A 17,868-nucleotide genomic window follows, 5' to 3' on the forward strand; every position below is an offset into this window, starting at 1 on the left:
TTCCAAGGCTGTCGTCATCCAGGAATCTCCATCACTGTCTCTAAGGCCAGAGGGCCACTGAGATCACTTAGGAAACACTATTTGAAGTCATCAGAGGCTATTTAAAATACTTTTCCATGAGAATCTTGGCCACACAATCATACATATAACATTTGCCTTTTTTTACTCGGAGAAAACAGAGCACTCAGTCTGCCACCATACCTGCTATGCCAGCTGCTCCTCTCAGGTAGAAGTCTTTTTCTTGTCCTCCGTCTTCTTCTGAGTGCAGCACCCGTGACACGGCTGTCTCCAGGTCCCTGCTGAGATCGTAGTCATGATCCCACTCCAGGGGGATGGAGTCCACGCTCGCAGGGGTATCTCGCCCCGATCGCTCGCTCCTCAGCGGCTGGGAAAGAGGCAGCGAAAGGTTGGAAGAGGGGTGCGGGGAGAGAACGCTGTCCGCAGATTTGTCATGCCAGCGTATGTCAGAGAGATCTGCTGATTCATCCAGATCCACCTCTCTGTCTGAGAGGTCGTGCTCGTCATCTGTTAGCTAGAAGCATAATGCAAACAGAAGTGATCAATGAAACGTGCAGAGGCACTGCATGGTCAGACTGGATCAGTGAAATAAAGCAGCATTAGGTGACAGGCACACTGTGGAGTTTTCATTCTGCACCTTCCCTTCATTATTTTTGAGGTGTACTAAAAAACTAAATCAACAAAGAAGATCAAACTGCCAGCTCATTTTAATTCCTTGAGGCACATAAAGCCTCACATAAGGCAAATATCTCCAGACTTTTACTGATGTTACTTCAATGCAAATATTAAGTTAGAAAAACATCTGGAATCAATTAATAGAAAGCGTAAGTGATCTTTATCATGAGTATTGCTCTCACTATGTTATTTCATATTTTGAAACCCTTGTATTTTGTTCCTTTCATTCAGTAGGACGTGAGATACCAAAAATGGTTTTCCTTTAACTTTCTCCTTTTGTTTTCCTTTTCCACTTTTGAGCTTGTGTTCCATTCTGGAGACAAACTTCTGTCTCTTCTGATGAGTAAAATCATTTTATCATTGTGCTTTTAAAAAACATCAACTCAGTGAGCTGCCAGTCAAACTATCTGACAGTGCCAGGAGATGTTCTTATGACCAGTACCACAGTGCTACTCCCATGAACAAAGTTTTATAAATCTCCAATTTGCATGCATTTTCATGATGATTTACAGAAATTCCAGATTTCATCAGCTTGCTCTCTGAACAGGACACAAACAGCATGTAATGGAAGGGAAGCAGATGGTCAGGGTTGCAACAAAATTTAACCACAGGAGATTTGGAAAGTTACTTAGGTTTCATTTCAACATCTTTCCTCATTTTCACATTTGTAAAAAAGCAATGGACCAAACAAGCAAAATCATATGTAAATATACACACAGGAAGGCGGATAAGTTTCTTGTGATAGCGCTCCACACGCCCGAAGACCTCTTGGCAGTAACGACGCAGCTCATCCAGTTCTTCTTCAATCACAGCTGCATCCAGGGGCTCACTTTTCTCAATGAGTTGCTCACCTTGCACAATTATCTGCTCAATTTTGTTGTTGTTCAGGGAAATTTCTTGCTGGAAAGCCTATGTAAAAGAAAAGCCCATGCTTTATCAACAAAATCAACATGACAACAATCAGGGTACTTAAAGATGCGAGTATTAGGAGTTTTATAGAAAGAATGGTGTGGATAACAAACAGAGATTGCGCCAAATACTGTTGTCATGACCAACAATGAGCAACTAAATTAAATTTAGTGTTCCACAGTCTTTCAAGCCAAAACCAGTGATACTTCATGGTTTACCATCTCATTCCTTACTTGTTGAATTTGGAAGGAAATCTCTTTTCTAAACAAGCCATCCAATGATCAAATGTCTAGAATGAACAGAGATGCTAAACCCAGCACAGTGGAATTTTGGATAATGTGACATTTGGTTCTGTTCTCTCCAGAGAAGGAGTTTTCTGATGCAGAAATGGTTGAGAAATGTAGTAATTATTATATATTAGCAATAATGTAGACCCTACATAAATATTTTTATTAATATTTCCTATTTTGATGCAGGAAAGTACACTATCACCCCTGGCTTTTCTTTTTACATTTTTCACAGATCAAAGATTTTCTATTTTGACAGAAAAGTATACATTGGAATCTGACGTAACTCATAACTTTTGAGGTTGAAGTCTCAGCCTGCAAGTAAAGGAACCATATCAGGCTGCATTTCTGCATAGTGTTTCTTAAAATTCTTTCCTCACCATGAACATTTTTTTTTCTCTCCCTTCTTTCATCTCTCCTTCTGTAACTATCCATTCTTTACATTCTTCATGTAAACTATCGTTCTTTACCTTAAGTTGCTTTATCTTTGCTTGGACATCACACTCTGAGAAATGCTCGATGTTGGTCAGCTGCAGGTCCATCTCTGTCAGCCATACCAGGATGCTGTCACGTGCTGTTTCAAACTCCTCCCGCTGGCCAATAAAATGCTGGAGCGTGGAAAATTGAGTGGCATGAAAACCCTCAGCAACAGCAGGAAAATTACTTTCATCCCCATCAAACCCAATTTAAACACAGTACACCTTCTTTCATTTTCTATATGCTTTCTGAGGTTCCTTTTTAAGTAACACCATCTAGAGCTGCAATTAGCTGACCTAGGAAAGTCATCTTCTGTGAGGAAGGTGGTGCTTGATGTCACCAAGCATCTTCCCACAGTTTATTTGTTTACTTTGGACTAAGTGAACTGATGAGCTTCCTTCCTCTTCCAAAGGTAGAAAGCCCCTCAAAACCACTCTGCAAATGCATCAAACTGAAAGCTGCTGAAGTACCCTTGATTCATAACTAGAGTAGTGAAATTGAAGTCTTAAAAATGGAAAAATACTTTTAGCCTGCGCAGGATGGAGGTGACTCGCTTTTGTAAATTGTCCCATCTCTGGTTGCCCTCATGAACCATCTGCTTGAGGCTGCCGTCGGAGTCAGTGCGGTTCTCCCGTGCCAGACGCCGATACTGCTTATTGATCAGCTCCAGCTGAGTCAGGCTTTCATGCACTTGTCTCTGGAAAGCCTAAAGCAGTATGAACAAAAGACACCTTCAGAATTTTAATTACTGAAATCAGGATACATATACAGATGTCTTGCCTTATTTTGACTCTTCTTCGGCACTCTGACTTACGTAAGCCAATAAATTCCACTGGTTGGAGACATCTCCTCAGGGCTACCCTATAGAGATGCTGCCTTCTGATTAAAAAAAGCAAAACCAAAAAAACAAGAAAACCAAAAAAGTTCATAAAACTGACACGGTTCACTCAATGAGGAATTGCAACATGAATATCCATTACAAAGGCAAAATTAGCTCCTCTTTCTGTGAAATTATATGCTTCTGTATTTCAGAACAGAAGTACAAACAATGAACATGAAACTCTTTAAAAAAAAAGGAACAGAAATCCAAGATTCCTGTGGCTTCATTGGATTTCATTTCACATATTGAATTTGCTGAAATGCAAACACTGAAGAGATTTGAGCAATTGTTTATTCTGAAACATGATACTAAATGAGACATCTCTTTATATTTAGTATACTGTTGTGCAAGTAAATTTTGTCTTAAAATTTAAAATCACAGAAAATAAAATGTCACACATATCCATGCCAACTTATGTCTGGGCAAATGTTTGCACCATGCTCTTTTGGTGCTTGCTCTGCTGTTACAAGAGCCACAGAGACACAGCACAGGTGACTTAGCCCATGGCTTTTATGTGTGACTAGCAATCATGAAGCTTGGAGGAAGCACCTTGTAAAGAAATGACTGAATTAATACTGCTGTTACTAGTACTACCACCACCACCCAGAATGTTTTTTCAAAAATCTACTTGTTTTTATCTTCATCACCGAAATACAAAAGCAATCAAAGGAAGACCTAAAATCCTAGATTACACCAGCTCTCTTTTGAATACAAGTAGGGTTTGGATCCCACTGTAGTTCTACAAATGTGCTGTTTGATATTCCTCACAATGCAATAAAACAGCTAATCTCCTCCAAAATGAGACACCTCCCTTAATAACGACTGTAGAACTGGAATAGGTAATATACTTCTGTAGAGAAATTTTAATTAAACACATGAGTTTTCTATGTAGAAAGATATACCTTCACACTGCACCATGCAAAGCTAAAAATGAGACAAGCACATTTCTGCTGCAATACCAGAGAGGGAACTGGTTGGAAAAAAAGATCAGATTTGGTAGAGTTCTCTTAATACAATTATTCTCTTCATTGAATGGCCATCAAATTTGGTATGGGACAACCAAAAAGGAGCAAATGCGCTTGCAGCTAGGGTGAAATGATCAGTAGAACTGAATTAATTTAAAATTGCACAAGTATTCCTCTATTAGAGGCACAATTCTGACTGTATTTACTAGGATCATGAAATCTAGAAGAGTGCAGTTGCTGTTTCACCTGTTACCAAGCCTTCTCCAGCAAAAGAACAGCTGTTTATTTGCCTTCCATTTTTTCGTCTACACAAAAATTCATCTGTTGCATTCCTTCCTGTTACCTCTTTCCATTTCTCCATAAACTACTGGAGAGGAAGGAGTTTTGTTTTGTACTGACTTCAGTGAGAGCCATCTCTGACCTTTTGCTCAAGAACTGAAATGTTCTTATATGGTTTGATGAGTTCTTTTTGTTATGTGTTGTTTTTTAATTAAAGTGCAGATATGGAGAAGAAAATAAAGTTAGGAAAAATGCCTAGTTAAACCAGAAACCTCCTTCTGTCAGTATTTTTATGTGGCTGACTTCATAGTGAATTCACAGTAAAGCTGCTGAATGCCACTGGATTTGAATACAACATTGCCTTCCTGCTATTTGGTAGGCAAAGAAATCAAGTGCTCAGAAGAAAAAAAAAAAAAAAAAGAAGAAAAAAAAAGAAGGACAAAAGAAAAAGAACCAAACTACTGGGAAAGGAGGCTTTTGGAGAGGCTACACTGTTCTCTTTTCATCTTGCTCCTGCTGACACTCTATAGACAATAAAAAATGCACAAGTCTGCTGTAGAGGAAAGGTCACCATAACAGCTGAGGTTCAGTAAAACAGACTTTGGGCAAAGTCAATTCAGCTGTAAAAATCAAAGGGTCAATATACTTGTGGTATGGCTTCTAATACAGAGACTTACTAAGTAAGAAATGTAAACCCCGATCACCACATCGAGTGACAATGGGAAAGAGCTCTGAGGCAGAGTGTGTGGGTCCAGGAAGCAAACATTTCTATACCATGGCAATCTACCTGGCCATAATGAAGTCTGGCCTAATAAAGTCTGTCTGAAAGCAAAACCTGGCCAGTACATTCATAAATGTGAATGTCAATTATAGAACACAGCACTTCACAGTTTATGTTTTTGATTTAAGCATTAAACCAAAACCTATCAACTGCACTTAGACATTGTTTAAAATTTGCATTTCTTCTTCACAGCAAATACTTTACAGTGTCTGACTGTTTACAGAATTGCCTAAATAATTTGCTCTCTTTTTTCTCTCCCATCTCGACATAGTCTTTGCAAATATGAATCCAAGCAAAACATTTTCCTCTGTGACTCACCAGGCGACGTGCATGTGTGCTTTACACACGGGTTTACTTATAACCAGGAGAGAAGCCCTCACGTTGCAGTGGACACAATGGAGTCATGTAACAAGCTCCTAAGCACTGGCCAAAGGGACAGCTTGTCAGTTTTGAAGCATGCTTTTTTAAGTCACAGGGGACACTATGTGGACACGTAACAATAATTTCACGAACACGAATTTCATGTATAAGGATCCAAAGGGGGGATATTCTGCATTATAGAAGAGACTTCAAAGAGCTGGCTTCAGGGAGTTATGGAAAGAAGGGGAGGGATAAAATCAAAGCAAAAGCTAGAATATGCATCATGCATTCCAAGAGGCAGTTGGTGAAGGGAGATTTAGGAAGGCTCTGGAACTCCAACTCACTGGACATACTAAAAAGTTGCAGAAATAAAAAAGGTGAGGAATTTGGCTTTCGTGAACAAACAGTGCAGGTACCTCCAGCTGCCACTTTCCACTGTCCTTTTATCTTAGGAACCTGCTACTGAAGACAGCTACAAAATTGTCAACTCCACTTTATTAATACAGCATCTCTGCTGTAACTTGGTTATGGGAAGGAAGAACACCAGCTGGCTGCTGCAATGTGATCAGTAGGTATTGAATTTCAACCACTATAAATCACCTCAAATTTCTTCAGTTCTTCCTTAGCAACAGTGTAAAGTACACCAGAGGAGCTTGGGAAAGCAGCTGTCCTCTCAGAGGTTTTTAGCCACTCTTCAAATCTAGAGTAGTCATCCAAAAATTTTTGCCATAGCCGCCAGGTCTCTTCAATTCTACAACAGACAACAGAAAATTAGAGAATGCTTGAACTGATGGCCGGTTGACCTACAAAACTTTAACCTGTCATCTGCAACAGTAAACTAGCACTACAGCAGACAATAACTGACTAATAATCTAACTCTGCCAGCCAGACTGATAAACAGACCACAGGGAAGGCTGGCTCATTCCAGACTGAGCTAGAATAAGATGAAGGCATTTTTTTTAGTGCATCTAATTTTGGAATCAGTATTAAAAAAAGTTTTAAGTTTGTAATAGGAGCTCTAAAAAGCTGAGCACACCCTAAATAACTTCTGAAATGCAGAAGCGGCCAGTGACATCAGTAAAGCTGCTCTTTAATAAAAATACTGTTTCTAGTACAATAAAGATCCTAAATACTGATAGCTCAGTTAACGTACCAGTATAAATCCACCAAAGCATAATGTGTACACTCTAAGAAAGGAAAATAGTTCCAAGCATAGTTCCACATTAACTTAAAATAGTTCTGAATTGATGTGTTGGACACAAAGTTATGATGTTCATGACAGACTGTGTTGAAGACTGAACGTATAAATGTAGTTCTAAGTAGAACTTATAGAACTTACAGATATATACAATTCAAGAATTTCCATGTCAACAGTATAAAATTACTTAAAGATATGAATCTGTGGATATAGATTCAAACCTAAAAGCAATACATGTTTTGCAAAAAATAAACAAGAAACTTTACTAAATACATTAAGAATATCCCACAAAATGAAAGATCATAAAAAGTTTAATTCGGCATTTTGAAACATCAAATTCTTCCTAGAGTTTTTTATATGACTGTATAAACATGACAGAAATAAGGCTGATAACTTAAAAAGTTAAAGAAAATATCTTAAATACAGGAGTTTAAATCTGTAAACATGTCTCATTACTAAGTCAGCACATAGTACATAGCATTGCCCCAGTCATTATTGCTGTTGAAATCACCACACTACCCTGTATGGGAATAGAAAACAATGAATCTTCTGGATATGATGGTCTAAGCATGCGCAGTTACCCAGACTACACCCAAGAATCGTGGGTGCTGTGGCCCTCATTTGCTCAGCACAGCTAAGGTGGACAGGTGAAGAAATTCCATGTAAGTGCTCAGTCCTAAAATTCTTCCAAATGAACAAAGTCAGACATAAGAGAAACTGCTGAGGAACACTGGCTACATATAAACCCTAATACCTGGAATTTCACCCATTCAATGACTAGTTTCCCATCAATCTCTGTAGTTCTTGTGTAAATTTAACTGTTAAATTTAGGGCAAGTGTTAATGTTAGGTCATGTTTTCTAAATCTTTTGGAGTCATTGCTATCATCTAAATTTTCTCTAGTTTCTCTCTCATCATATCTATGGAGCATGGGAAATAAAAAATAATTCTATTGAAGAACTTGTGAATGAAATTTGATGACTGATACCTGTGCTTTGTGTAAAGGCATGTGCAACTCAAAATTTAATTTTTTTCATAGAGGCATAGCAGGTGTTGGCTCCTACTTAGTGCATGATCTTTTTCTGAACATTACACTCTTTTATTCAGTACTGCAAGCATATAATATACATCCCATCCCGTATTTCTGCCTGTGGAAGGAAATACTCATCTGTAGGTGTTTTAGACTTACTTAAGTCGCCTTTCCATTGACATTGCACAAATATTTCTCCACCTTCTGTCCAGATTGCGTGTAGCCTGCTGGATAGAGTCACACTCTGCTTCTGTGGCACAAGCATCACAGTCATGAAGAAGTACTTCACACAGATTGAGAACAGATGCCACACCAGTGCTGTGCTTCTCTATGTCCCTCTGGAGTTCCTGCAGGTGAAGAGATTAGTTCTTAAGAGAAATTGCTAAACATGCATCCATGCAAATGTATTTATCTTCCACTCATTTAAAAAGAGAAAAAAGCTTGCAAACAGAGGAAAAACATCCAGTAATATCAATTAAGAGAGCGCATCTATGCAAGTGGTGATGCGATGTGGTCAATGAGGCCAGGAGAACCTGGCAGCATGCACAGCTCCCCCAGGGACTATGAACACCAAACCATTAACTGGGACAAACTGCCAGAGCTCTGCATGCTCAGCTGAGCATCTTTCACACACATTTAATCAACATCACCAATAAATGGTAGAATTATTCTCAGCCCTTTCCCATTATCACAGAGAATGTAAAGCAGAAGTTAGTAAGAGGTGTGACAAGGAAGTACATTCTAACGTACTGCAAGGGTTTGGCAGAGGGACCCTTCATGAACATGCTGCTCCCCACATCACACAGCCCAAAAGAGGCATGTTTAACATGGAAATTGGCAGCAGCACGTGTTGAATGGTGCACGTGTTGGAGATTTTTCTTCCTTCAAGTTTCCAGTTCTATAGTATTTTCAGTGGAAATGGAAAATGAAAATTCCAGACACCTAAAGAAAATGCACTCACACTGTCTTAGCACTTATTATATGTGATCAGTATTATTCTTCCTGATGGTTTCTTGGTTTCAATTGTTTGTTCTACACTGATGATAATGTTTCCTCTAGAACTAATATTTCACCTTAGTTTTGATCTCCAGATTCAAGTTAAGACAAATCACAGAAGTAACTGGCTGTTGCTGTTGGATCAGTGCAATGAAAAGAAACACTGTTTGAATTTTATCTACATTTGTAAAAAAATAGTCAGAATATTAGATGGAAAAATCAGTATGGACAGTAACAAAGCCAAGACAACTTAATTCCAATTGTGACAAAGAAATAATAATGTAACTGCATGAAAAAGTGCTATATTGCATCTAAAATATTAGGTTCAATTCTGATTCAGATGAAGAAAGGAGCCAATAGGATAATTAGAAATGTGGAGGTTTACATAGGAGAATGTGGCAGCTTGAGGATGAGTAGAGATAAACTGCTCTATAATTTTGCTATTGAAGTAAACTATGGCATACAAAGGGAAATACCGTGTAAGTACATTGTGTCCACATATACTTAATGTCTAACTAGAGGAACTTTTCTTACAGCTAGCAACATGACCTGAAAATGTCTTCCAGAAGGAAATGAGATCTAAATGTCAAATTAAAAAAACAGGAAATTTTAAATAGAGCAATGTGGCTGTATATCAACCATTTCTGGTTGTTCGTAATAACTGGGCTTTCACTTAGTGAAGTAATCTAGTTCATCTTCTCAACTGGAAAGTTATTGTGTAAACATCTACTTGACAACATCAGGTGGAAAATCACAATATTTTATTCCTCAGCAATGGCCGTCTCACTTCACTTGCCTGAAAAATACTTTCATTGTGATGTCAAAATGCTTATTTTTCTTTCTGTCTGCCCTGAACTACGACAGAAGGGTGGATACTATAATCAGATGCCACCCTTTATGAAACACACACTCCAGACAGCTATGAAACTTGAGGTTAAGTAGGTTCAGGTAACATGATCTCCATTCTAATGTTTTGGAGTAAATAGCAGTGAGAACTACGGGTCCTAAGCATTCCTAAGAATTAGACTTTTTTATTAACCTACAGAGCATTTCCACAAGCAATGTCTAGACTATTTCTTCTCCATAGTCTAATATTTATTTCCCAGATTTTAAAAATTATTATGTTTATTAGAGAACATTAAGCCTTTGGTTAGTTCACAAAGGAGTGTCACTTTTATGCACTGCTGTCTCCTATATACAATCTTTTTTTTTTTTTTTTTTTTGCTATATATGCCCAGAAGCAAACATCATTTTTTCACATTTCAAGAGGTAGGAGACTGAGAAAATAAACAAACATGTAATTCTTTAAATGAAGTTCATTACCCCAGGAAAATACTGCACTGAAGTTACCATACCTTCCCCCAGGATATCCAGATTCAATTGCATTTTTAATTTCACTAGAGACCAGCAATCTGCAAAGCTGATGCTTGGCTGAAGTAGAGGCTGAGAAATAGATAATGGGGTTTCATAAAGGAATTTGTCCCTTCTCTTTCACAACATAACATATTTAACCTAATTTTGAATATGAACAGCTAGGAAGGTAACATGACCTCAGCGGAAGATCAAACATAGAAAAGAATGCAAAGTCATTAACAGAAGAGACAGGGAACAAAGTATTTGAGAAGGTAGCCTTTTGAGGTGTGGTGGATAATCATATAACCTCCAGCTGATAAAAAGATTGCTTGCCATGCATTGAAGTGAGTGGGTTTTTAAAACTATTATCATTATAACCATGTCTTGTATCATTATCACATCAAATCATCTCCGTGTTTCCAAATACGGCATCCACCCATGGTAAGATTCACCTCTATTTCTCCCCTTTGGAGTTCAAATTAAACCACTCTCACTTCTACAGAATATCACTGCAGGCTATCACCAGAAGGAAGCAGTGGAAGCCAGAGATATACCAGTCTCTGTCCCCAGAATAAATCCCCCAAGAAGTGGTTGGGATTGGATGGGATGTCTGCATAGGGGTTCTAGTAAATAATCTCAAATGTCTACTTTGTTGGTAGCAATGTTTAGCCCTTCCCAGCACTTTACTGTCTCAGAAACACCATTCATTAGTGACACTTCTGTGTTATAAATTATTATCCCCATGTAAATTCCATATAAAATATTAATAAGTAATTCTGAACAGAGCAGTAGCACATCAGTTGAGGAGCTGTCAAAATCTCTGAGGGAGTTCTTGGCTCCCAGTTCCACGCTCAGCTTAAAGGAGCAAAATTATCATAATTTATCCACAAAATATCCTCTTTCCTCTTCCCATGCATTTCTTTCTCCTCTGGAGAAAGGAACCAGGAGAACATCTAACTCCTCTCCAGTGGGAAACAGAAAGGTATTTTTTTCAATAAATGACCAACAGGAGCACAAAGGACAGCAGTTCTCTCCAGCAATGTGCTTCTAGGTAAAACTGCACTGGGCAGTCAAGTGTATCAGGAAAGAGAAAGTATAGTAAATCATCTTAGAAGTAACATTACTTTCAATGCCAAAAACTGGCTGAATTCACATTTTTCTACATATTTTAATCTAGCACTGCATAAAGGCTTTGTGTAGTATAAACGAACCAATTTTAACTTCACATGTATAGCTCATGCATCTTTGCGTGCAAAGTGACTCTCAAACAAGCTGCAAAATAAAACTGAGTTAGAAAGGTTGCTAAAAATAATAATTTTCAAGCATTTGCAAAATCTGCAAGGTCTAATAGGTGTCAGTTTTGCCTCTGGGAACAGACAATTCAAACAAACAAAAACGACAAGACCCAAAAGGAAAACAATTGCAGTAACTCGTTCAGGTTACATCTCTTGGTGCCTTACCTTTCTTGGAAATGTCAATCAGCTCCTGGTGGATTCGATGTCAAGGCCAGCAGAAGGCTCTATAAGTGACACAGTAAGTACCACTTGCCTTGATATTTAAGCATTTTGCCTGATGCCCTCTCAACTGAACTGGGTATGGGCAGCCCAAGGACACTCTACTTTGGCTCTCCCCAAGTCACTGTTCACCTGGTAAGTGTGTTGTATTTTACCTGCTGCTCATTTAGCTTCCTTTGTATCTCCTCAGAGTCACAAGTTTCATAGACGATAGGTTTGGACAGCTCTGACTCAATGTGGGCAAGCCAAGACCTCAGACTACTCATGTTTTTATCCAGCTGCTGCACTGCAACAAGGGTTTCCTTCAACTTCTTTACCCTGTAAGGAAAAAGAAATGGCAAGATTAAGTACACCCTGAAGGAAAATTTTTCACAGCATGCATTTCAGGAAGTTTTCAGAAAAACTTCACTTAGATGGTGAATTCTTCTGTCAAGTCTTCCTTCTTTATGTAACAGAAGTATATTATATGCGTATTGAGTCCTGCATTCACAGCTGCTGGTTAAGAAAAGCTGAGTACTTATGAATGCCACACAGCATTTTCAAAGATTCTGTAGCTTTATCAGTTGACCCTCAAAACCATCTAAGTAATTTAGTTGTATATTTGACCAACAGATGACAACTGCTTTTCTTAGAGGACAAATAACTTATCCATGTACTGGTGGGAGAGTGCACTGAGTGAACAGGCCTTTTTCACACCCATGAAAACATTAAACTGAGTAACACAAAGATTTGGGTTGGAAGGGATCTTTAAAAGTCATCTAGTCCACCTGCTCTGCAATGAGCAAGGACATCTTCAACTAGATCAGGTTGTTCAGAGCCTCATCTAGTCTGACCTTGAAGACTGGCACCATCCAGGGCACCATCTGGGCAACCTCTCTGATCAACCTGTTCCAGGGTGAAGACTTGTCCTTGCATAAATAAGTTTCAGAGCAAGAAGTCCAGCTCAGAACTTGGGGAGAATTCTTGAATTCCAAGAGCTGCTTTAAGTTGGTGTTATTGGACTATTTCAGGTTTAAAGAGATGAAATTGGAATGAAACTGCATAGTGATTTCTAACTAGTATTTTTCTTGGAATCCTGACCCTGGAAATCAATGAGCAGGAAAAACTAAATAGATTTCTGTTTGTTTGTGGTTTTGTTTTATTTTTTTATCAAGACACCATTAAGCTTAGAGACTGAATAAATTCAACTAAACTTTCATCCTGTCTCAATAATTTTTCCTTTAATCTGTTTGAACTGCAAAACTGTCCTCCAGTAATTCTCTCCTTCCTATCCCCGTGTTTCATAACATACATTATTAGTGAATTCTGTATTTTTTTTCTAAGCTCTCTCTTTTTCCCTGTTGTCCGGTACCAAAAACAATCTTGAGTAAGATTTTATACTTTTATACTCCAACTGCTCTTCTACTTAAGTGTTTCAATACCAGAAAGGTTTTAAGAGATAAGTGCAGTTGGGAACAGACTGACTAAATTGGGTTGAAAAATACAAGATTGCCAGGTTTGTTAAAGAAACAAAATGCCACCTAACTATCCTATAATTCAAATTAAGCAAGTCGCATTTTTCTCACAATACTAACCAGCAAATTTATCAAGTGCTTCCATACTGAAAGCAATAGTTGCAGCTGACCATTAAGAGAATCAAAGAGATACTGATGTCATCTTAAAAAATAACACAGTTAAATCTTTCAAATTTTCTTCTCTTCATAGTCCTCCCTTTAGCTCACAGATGGTTAAACTGTGGTTCTTTATAGCTAAAAACCCTTAAGAACAGTCCAAATACAGATTCCTTACCAGTCTCATGACCAAAAGCTGTAGGGGTTTGTAAAAAAACCCACCTGGTGACTGCAAAAATATCTGGGCAATGTGAAAATCTGTCTGTGATGGGACTGAAGTCAATACCATTATTGTACTGTGAAAGACTGCCTTAGTCCTCATCGTGAGGCTATGTATCATAACACAGCCATGTCTTTAGGCTTAGAGAGATGGCAGGAGAACACCTACTGAGGGCACCCTCTCCTTGTCACCTCTGGTTCTACATACAGTATTTTGTGGGTTTGAACCAACTGAAACGTGCCCATAGGGTGACCAAGAAAGTTGGTTATCATCCTTCTGGAAGGCACATACAGCTTTTCAATCTCTGATGTTATTGGAAAGGAGTGAAATCCTGCCCATTTTCTGCTTATATTTTCAAGGCTTGATGCTACTGATCTTTTGCAAGCCTGCTCAAGTAGGAAAGGGAACAATGAGTCATGACAGCCCTGTGGAGAAGCAATGTCACTCGATCATCTGCAAGACCAGGATTTTTTTGTTTGCAATTGTGTAGTACTTTAATCTCTGTGCTGGATTTAATCTACATATTGCCTGCAGCAACTATAAAGAGTCCATCATTTAGAAAGTGCCCTCTGCCTCAGGCAAACTGCACAGGAGTACATTCCTGCCAGAGCATAAAAAATATTCTGGGCCAACTACCACTATTTTCAGTCACATGATCTAAGTTACTTCAGAGAGAGAAAGAAAAACAGCGTGACATACTAAAACAACACCGCAACCAAACCCAAACCCAAACCCTACAGCTTCCTTCCTGTAGCCCCACTATGTCTATCCTTAACACTGGTTTTTTTTCATACTGGTTTAACATAACAGGTTCCTTGCCCTTGGTACAAATAGAAACAAATAAGCAAGTGATTATTTGAGTCTGCTGAGAAGTTTTTTTGTTTTGACTGAACTGCAGTACAGTGTTGTGCCTCCAGCTACACTGAAAACATATCCGTGATCAAATAACAGATGCAATCCAACATGTCTGAGTTTTCCTTCTGAATTTCAGCAAGCAAAGTTGCCTATGCTCTAACAGGTCTGCTTAAGAGAAAAAGGTCAAATTTAAAATCAGGTATGTGGGATCCCTAACCAAGTGTAATTTTGAAGTTTTGAGATTTCATTTGCAAGACTATGTTCCATGTGTTAATGATTCCAATAATAATTTCATGCTTTTGTTGCAGCACCAGACAGCACACTAACTACACATGTTACTGTGAGACACTTGAGAGAACTGTTCTTGATAATAAAAATTCTGCACTGCAATCAAAGGGTTGGAACCATGACACAGTTGGTTTGAAAGTTGTTTTACATAAAACACACTTCCCAGTCTTGTTACTATTTACAAATACCTAAACTCTCAGAAAGGAAAATACAGCAGAATTTAATTGTTTTCATGGTTTACTGATGAAAAATCACCAAGCAATTTGAATGGGCTTATGATACTTATATTTTCATGTTCCAATTAATGTGCCTCAATTTCCCCAAGAAACCAAAAATTTTAGATTGTCTATTAATAACGTCTATTATTCTATATTGGGCAAAGACAGTGGGAAAACAACTTGGAGCCAAAATTAAGAAGCACAGATATATTTAATTCTACTAGTTGTAAAGCAGAAAATCTTAAATTCCACTTAAATCTAAATGGGAACAACTGTGTAAGTACAGAAAAATGCATCATACAGAAGTCATAACTACTGCATTAGTCATTTAGACAGCTGCTTACTAATATTAAACTTTAAAAGCAACATGAAAAAAGTCAGTAAGAGCATGTTGCCTAAGTCTTTACAGTACATACCAGAAAACAGAAAAGGTGCTTTTTAAAAAAATATCTATTTGGAACAGTAGACAAAGTTTAAAGAAATATTCTGAAATAGTGAGAAATATTGCACTACTAAAATCAGCTTTGAAAAGATCAGTTTAAAAATAATCTTTTTATGAGTAAAAAAGTATTTATTTTCCAAAGTACAGTGCTACTGTGTGGTGGGACACCAGTAAAGCCAGTTATATTTACTACTCCAATCAGTTTGCTCTTTCAAAGACTGAATTTCTAGAATTCTGAACAACAGCTAAATGTCTAGAAAAGATAATGAGAAAAGGGAAAAAGAGAAGATGAATCAAAAATCCAAGATGATATAGGCTGAGTTCAAGTATTACATGCAGTTACAGAACAGTTGTTAATATGAACAGTACAGCCAGGCTTTGATAATTAAGTCTGAAACACTCTCTTTACAGCTTCTTTCCTTCTCTGCCTTTTGCTTGTAGTCATGCCCCTTTGATGACACAAACATCAAGCAGACAGACACAGTCTGTTTGTTCTCATGTGTGTACATGCTCTCGTATTTGAAAACAGCAGTAAAATCAGACTACAGTTTACGTCAGACAGCTAACAGACTTTACTAGTTCTAAGTCTCCATCGCTATGAAAAAATTATTCCAGGATCCAAAAGTACTAGCTGAAAAACAAAGTATGCTGTTATCACTGTCAACTGTTTTTCAACTGAGCAGAAAACAGTAATTTCTAGCTATAGTACTGATTTCTACATATCAATATTTCAGTTAGTTGCCCAGCAAGCCAAGACTCAGAAAGAATAGTATCAATCAAAAGCAAACAAAAATAGCTGCCTGCCTTGTGATATCACAGTTACAGTCTGGGAGGTCTGAATCCACACTGTTGTCCTCCGCCATCCTCACAGCATGCAAGTCTTCCACCACAACCATGAAATTTTCCAGTATTAAAAAGAAGAACTTCCACTCCCAAAGGTTGCAAACACTGTTCTTTTGGAGGGGGGAGGAAAGGGGACGCACTTTGCTGGGGAGTACTGTACAGAAAATGCTTCATGCCAAACAAATGTTAACAGCCGTTGCTTGATAACATGACACTGGATGGTGACAAGTGGTCATGTTTCTAAATAAAACCTGCATTCATCAACATGCGCCAGATTTGATCCCCAGGAATGTGGACTTGGAGTGGTAGGGGAAAGGATGAAAACACATACAAAACCTTCTTTGCAAAGCCTGAGCAGTTGCAGCAATAGCACCATTTCCTGGCTGTAAACAATGGTAACTTTTTTCACGAGGCTGACATATCAGAAAAATTCATCTGAAAGGATTACATTTCCCCTAGAAGGGAAAAAATTGAAGTCCCTGGTACAGAGACAATTCTGCAGCTGTCACTTCTGTAGTTACAGACCTCCTCTGAATGGAGGGGCAATAAAGAGTAACGGGTAAGGGAACAGAACGGGACAAACAACGATGCTTTTACAGGTGACTGGAGAAGTTTCACCACAAAGTATAAAACTGGCAGGTAAAGACTGAGACTGGACAAGTATTACCATCAAATATTACTAAAGCACTTTCACACTGCACTTTCTATTATTTCACAGATATAGGAAAAGAAAAATGCTCCAGGCAAGAGATTACACTGTAGCATTGCAGAAAAGTCTGCAGGCTCTAATAATTTATTAATAGTGTCAGGCATCTGGAACATGAAAATATGTATTTTTTTCTCAGTACCAGGACAACTAATATGCCTTTACTAGCTTAATGAAGCCAAAATTATGTTATATGATACACTCCAAATTCCAAAGTATCGTAACAGAAACACCTGCCAATTTATAAGAACATATTCTAAAGGGCCTCCGGAGCATCTAAAAAATTATCTTGGGGGTTTTCAACCCTTTTGTCCACTGGTAATTAGACATCAATAGAAGCATTTTGTGCATACATTAATCAACAGCCTGGGTTTTAACGATTTCCAGCCTAAGATACAGCTGAACTACCAAAATTTTCATAACTTAGCATCAAACCTTTCCACAATTCATTTCCAAACTTCAGCAAGTTTGCAGAGGTTTTTTTTCACTTCAATGGGCACTGGAATGTAAAGTGTTATATGTTTAATTGCATACAATAATGTTGAACATGCCAGACGAGAAGGCTAAGTTGAAATTATCTGGAAATATAAGTAAATAATACTTTACATCCATTAGTTTAGAACTAGGATTTGACACTTCATGATAACAGAATGAGAGGGTTTATGTGTATAGTATTGCATCTTATGTCTCCCCACCTGAGAATGATACAAAATCCTAAATCTTCACCTCTCCCTGTAGGGGGGACTAATCTGCAATACTGCATAGACAAGACAGAAAATTTTAAGATGTGTTCTGCAGTTTCTGAATGCAATCCCTTTTTGCTAGAAACTTCCTGAAGGTATTATTTGAACATTTCTCCGAGTAAGCATTTCAAAAGAATAACATAAAAATATATCAAATATACTTTAAGTTCAACAATTGGTGATGTATCCCATCCACTGAAACCAAGCAGGCTCCTTAATGGT

The 17,868-nt window shown here is 38.0% G+C and overlaps 1 protein-coding gene across 10 annotated transcripts in view; it reads right to left on the bottom strand.

The window, feature by feature from the left end:
- Positions 1–17,868, bottom strand: part of SYNE1 (spectrin repeat containing nuclear envelope protein 1) — a 288,954-nt gene that overhangs the window by 18,823 nt on the left and 252,263 nt on the right. For 8 of the 10 annotated variants that reach the window (XM_041470094.1, XM_041470095.1, XM_041470092.1 and 5 more), the window contains 7 exons: positions 11,877–12,039; positions 8,018–8,205; positions 6,232–6,382; positions 2,890–3,072; positions 2,360–2,497; positions 1,411–1,602; positions 202–532 (listed from right to left, as the gene is read on the bottom strand). In XM_041470094.1, coding sequence (XP_041326028.1) covers positions 202–532; positions 1,411–1,602; positions 2,360–2,497; positions 2,890–3,072; positions 6,232–6,382; positions 8,018–8,205; positions 11,877–12,039 — 1,346 coding nt within the window. Of the gene's footprint in view, positions 1–201; positions 533–1,410; positions 1,603–2,359; positions 2,498–2,889; positions 3,073–6,231; positions 6,383–8,017; positions 8,206–11,876; positions 12,040–16,158; positions 16,277–17,868 lie in introns of those variants that run through there. The other 2 variants (XM_041470097.1, XM_041470093.1) reach the window with 2 other exon arrangements.

This window comes from Pyrgilauda ruficollis, unplaced genomic scaffold, assembly GCF_017590135.1.
Source record: "Pyrgilauda ruficollis isolate IOZ18807 unplaced genomic scaffold, ASM1759013v1 scaffold24, whole genome shotgun sequence".
NCBI classification, from domain to species: domain Eukaryota; kingdom Metazoa; phylum Chordata; class Aves; order Passeriformes; family Passeridae; genus Pyrgilauda; species Pyrgilauda ruficollis.